The sequence below is a fragment of the Aristolochia californica genome, unplaced genomic scaffold (genome assembly GCF_029961685.1).
Source record: "Aristolochia californica isolate CCGP_79_NKW_82.1479 unplaced genomic scaffold, dmAriCali1.0.hap1 SCAF_11, whole genome shotgun sequence".
Lineage (NCBI taxonomy): Eukaryota > Viridiplantae > Streptophyta > Magnoliopsida > Piperales > Aristolochiaceae > Aristolochia > Aristolochia californica.
In genome coordinates, this window is record NW_027181782.1 from 6,196,466 (window position 1) to 6,199,832 (window position 3,367).

Here is a 3,367-nt window from a genome sequence, read left to right on the forward strand (position 1 = left end):
TCTCCCCTTTTTCCACTTTGATTTCTTCTACACCCAGATTTATATAAAATTCTCAGGTCCGACGCCACCTGATTCAACCCATTCCTCCCTGTCTCATCCGAGTGCACTCCGATTGGGACCTTAAACAGCGGCTGTAATCTGTATCTATCTTCCTGAATCGAGTTGCCGCCCGCCCCACGCTATTAAACGCGTAAAAAAGTAATTTCTCCTTCTTCCCACATCTTCCGTGAAGCCCACTGGTTGGACAGACGTCCTGGAAAAGCAAAAGGGAGGACTTGGCCTTTATTATCGCACTACTGGGATAAATAGAGGAGCTTCTTCCGTGTCGTAGCAATATCTTGGAGTTTTTTTCTTCTTCTTTTTAATTTTTTTCATTCATTTGAACAGTTGATGAAAGATGTCTGGCCCCGCCATGTTCTTCGCGGAAGCGACTTCTATGATAAATGGCAAATCCACGTCCGTTCCTGTGGAGAAGCTGCAAGACTGGGATGAGAAGTTAGATCTTAAGGGGAAACCTTTTACGATGGCCAATAACGCCATCCCGAAAGAAGACAAATGTGCGTGGCTGCGATCTCAGCTCGTGGGAAACAATGTCGATTTCGAGACCCCCTTCGGGAAGCGCCACTTAACGTATGCCGACCACACTGCCTCCGGGAGATGCCTCCACTACATAGAGAATTTCATCAAACATAACGTGCTCCCTTTCTATGGCAACACTCACACCGACGACAGCTTCGTCGGCCACCACACCACGAAGATGGTGCGTGAGGCGGGCAAATACGTTAAAAGGTGCATGGGTGGAGGGCCGGAGGATGCCCTCCTGTTCTGCGGCTCCGGAACTACCTCGGCCATTAAGCGGCTGCAGGAGGTGATGGGTATAGCCGTTCCGTCCACCTTGAAGGAGCGGGTGGTGAAGATCCTGCGGCCGGAGGAGAGATGGGTCGTCTTCGTCGGCCCTTACGAACATCACTCGAATCTACTATCATGGCGACAGAGTCTGGCGGAGGTGGTGGAGATCGGTGTCGACAAAGACGGGTTGCTCGATGTGGAGATGCTTCAGCGAGAGTTGAACTCTCCCAAGTACACCAGTCGCCCCTTGCTTGGTTCCTTCTCTGCTTGTAGCAATGTCACGGGGATCTACAGTGATACAAGAGCTCTAGCAAGGCTTCTCCACAGTCACGGAGCATTTGCGTGCTTTGATTTTGCTGCAAGGTAGGACAAATCCTCTGCAACTTTAGTGTTTTTGCTGCAAAATCGATTGCAATGAAGGCTGCTGAATTTGTTGTCTTTCTTTGCATGCAGTGGCCCCTATGTGCAAATCGATATGCGTTCAGGAGAATTAGAAGGGTTTGATGCAGTTTTCCTGAGTCCCCATAAATTTGTTGGAGGGCCAGGAACACCGGGAGTCCTGCTCATGAGCAAGTGCCTCTACCATTTGAGATCTCAACCTCCGTCTACTTGCGGCGGTGGGACAGTCGCCTTTGTAAACGGCTTTAATGAAGAGGTGTTTTTCCTTCGTCACCAACGTCTTTGTCTTTCTACAAAAAGCATTCCCACCCGCTGAATTGCTTTCATCCATAAAGAATGAAATATTAAGTAAATCTAGTTTTAATCTGTGTTTCGCAGTATACCCTTTACCACGATGATGTTGAAGAACGAGAAGACGCTGGAACCCCTGCAATAATTCAGAAAATCCGAGCAGCAATGGCGTTCTGGGTGAAGGAATACATGGGCTATGACCTTATTGACGCTCAAGAAGGCCTGTGGATTGATACAGCATTCCAAAGGCTTTTGCAGAATCCAGCGATAGAAATGCTGGGGAACACTTCCGTCAAGCGCCAACCTATAGTCTCCTTCCTCATCCACACCATTTTACCCGACCAGGCGGCCGAAGTTGGGCTTAAAGACATGTTCATGTGGAGAGAAAGAGCAACCAGAAAGGATAAGCCCCTCCATGGCCGCTTTGTAACGAAGCTGCTCAACGATCTCTTTGGAATACAAGCACGCGGAGGCTGCGCTTGTGCTGGGCCTTACGGCCATACTCTGCTCAACTTGGACAGAGAACAATCCCTGGCTTTCCGTACTGCTATCCAAAAGGTAACTGAAACTAATTCTAAGAAAAATCGCTGCAGCCTGCTGGAATTCTTGCTGAATTGGTGACTAACGCAGGAGATCTTGCAGGGGTACAACGGCCTTAAACCGGGATGGACTAGGGTGAGCTTCTCCTACTACATGTCCATCGCTGAATTTGAATTCATTCTCGCTGCAATCGAATTTCTTGGAATCTATGGTCATCGTTTCCTTCCTCTCTACAACTTCAACTGGAAGACAGGCGACTGGATTCTCCGTAAAAAAACCATTAAAAAGATCTCCAGCGACCATCAAGAACAGGCGTACAATAGATTGAAACTGAGAGGTGAGACTGAATCTACCAACATCAACGACATGGCAGCCATGGAAGGAAAGTACGCTTCGTACCTTGAAATAGCTCTTTACATCGCTAAGTCTCTACCAAAATTCCCCCCTTCTCGTCTGGTGCCCGGAGATGTTGATGCCAATCTCATCCTGTTTAGAATCTGAACTTGTTGCAGTTTGTAGTAAGCAGATTTACACACGAGAGTGCGTGCCTGTGTATCTCAATAACAATAAAGGACCAAAGTATCCTTCACGAGTTATGGACGTTTATAGTTTCATTGTTGTTGAATTTAAGGAAAAAAAACTTTATTGACTTATATTTTAATTTGAGTACATGAACCCTATTTATAATAGAGGAAAGTAGCAAAGTCCCTTTTATAATTAAACTACCATTGTCTCAATTATACCTAAACTCTAACACTTGATGAGTCCTAACATAATTAAATAACCCAACATAAATAGAAGACTAATATAACTAAAACACCTTTAAACTAAGAATCTTGTAAACCTCACTTCCTTCTACGGAAGACAATTCACGCCAACAGTCCCCCTCAAGTTCGTGCGTATAGATCTCTGATGCCCAACTTGTCAAATGAGTTATAGAAGCTCTTACTGCATACTGTTCTGGTTAGTATGTCGGCCAACTAGTCTTCAAACTTAACAAATGGGAATCGAATAATTTAACTTCAAAGGTTTTTCTCCATGGTCGGATATGGCCTAGACCATATATCCGCTCTTCTTGAGCGCTCCATCTGGTGCTGTCAGCAAAAGTCTATTTCTTGCCAAAAGCTCTCAAGATTATTCTAGAATATTTCAAGATAGTCACAGGTGTCACACATCACTGGAGAACATATACCTGGGAGGGTCATAGTAATGTCGGTGGTATGGGTCATAGTTGAAGCTTTGCTCAAAGCTTCAGTCATTCTCATGGTCAACGCGACCATGAGAAAGG

At 45.7% G+C, this 3,367-nt stretch overlaps 1 protein-coding gene across 1 annotated transcript; it reads left to right on the forward strand.

The window, feature by feature from the left end:
* Positions 1 to 397: 397 nt before the first annotated feature.
* LOC137943531 (uncharacterized) lies at positions 398 to 2,580 on the forward strand. The gene is made up of 4 exons (XM_068789022.1): positions 398 to 1,212; positions 1,303 to 1,504; positions 1,627 to 2,097; positions 2,182 to 2,580. Exons 1-4 carry the CDS (start codon positions 398 to 400, stop codon positions 2,578 to 2,580), a joined length of 1,887 nt encoding a protein of 628 aa, XP_068645123.1.
* Positions 2,581 to 3,367: the final 787 nt, after the last annotated feature.

Excerpts from the sequence above, each read along its gene's own strand:
- LOC137943531 (XM_068789022.1), top strand. The coding sequence starts at position 398 with ATGTCTGGCCCCGCCATGTTCTTCGCGGAAGCGACTTCTATGATAAAT. Across the intron at positions 1,505-1,626 it reads TAAACGGCTTTAATGAAGAG|TATACCCTTTACCACGATGA; the intron begins GTGTTTTTCCTT and ends TGTGTTTCGCAG. Across the intron at positions 2,098-2,181 it reads TCCGTACTGCTATCCAAAAG|GGGTACAACGGCCTTAAACC; the intron begins GTAACTGAAACT and ends GAGATCTTGCAG.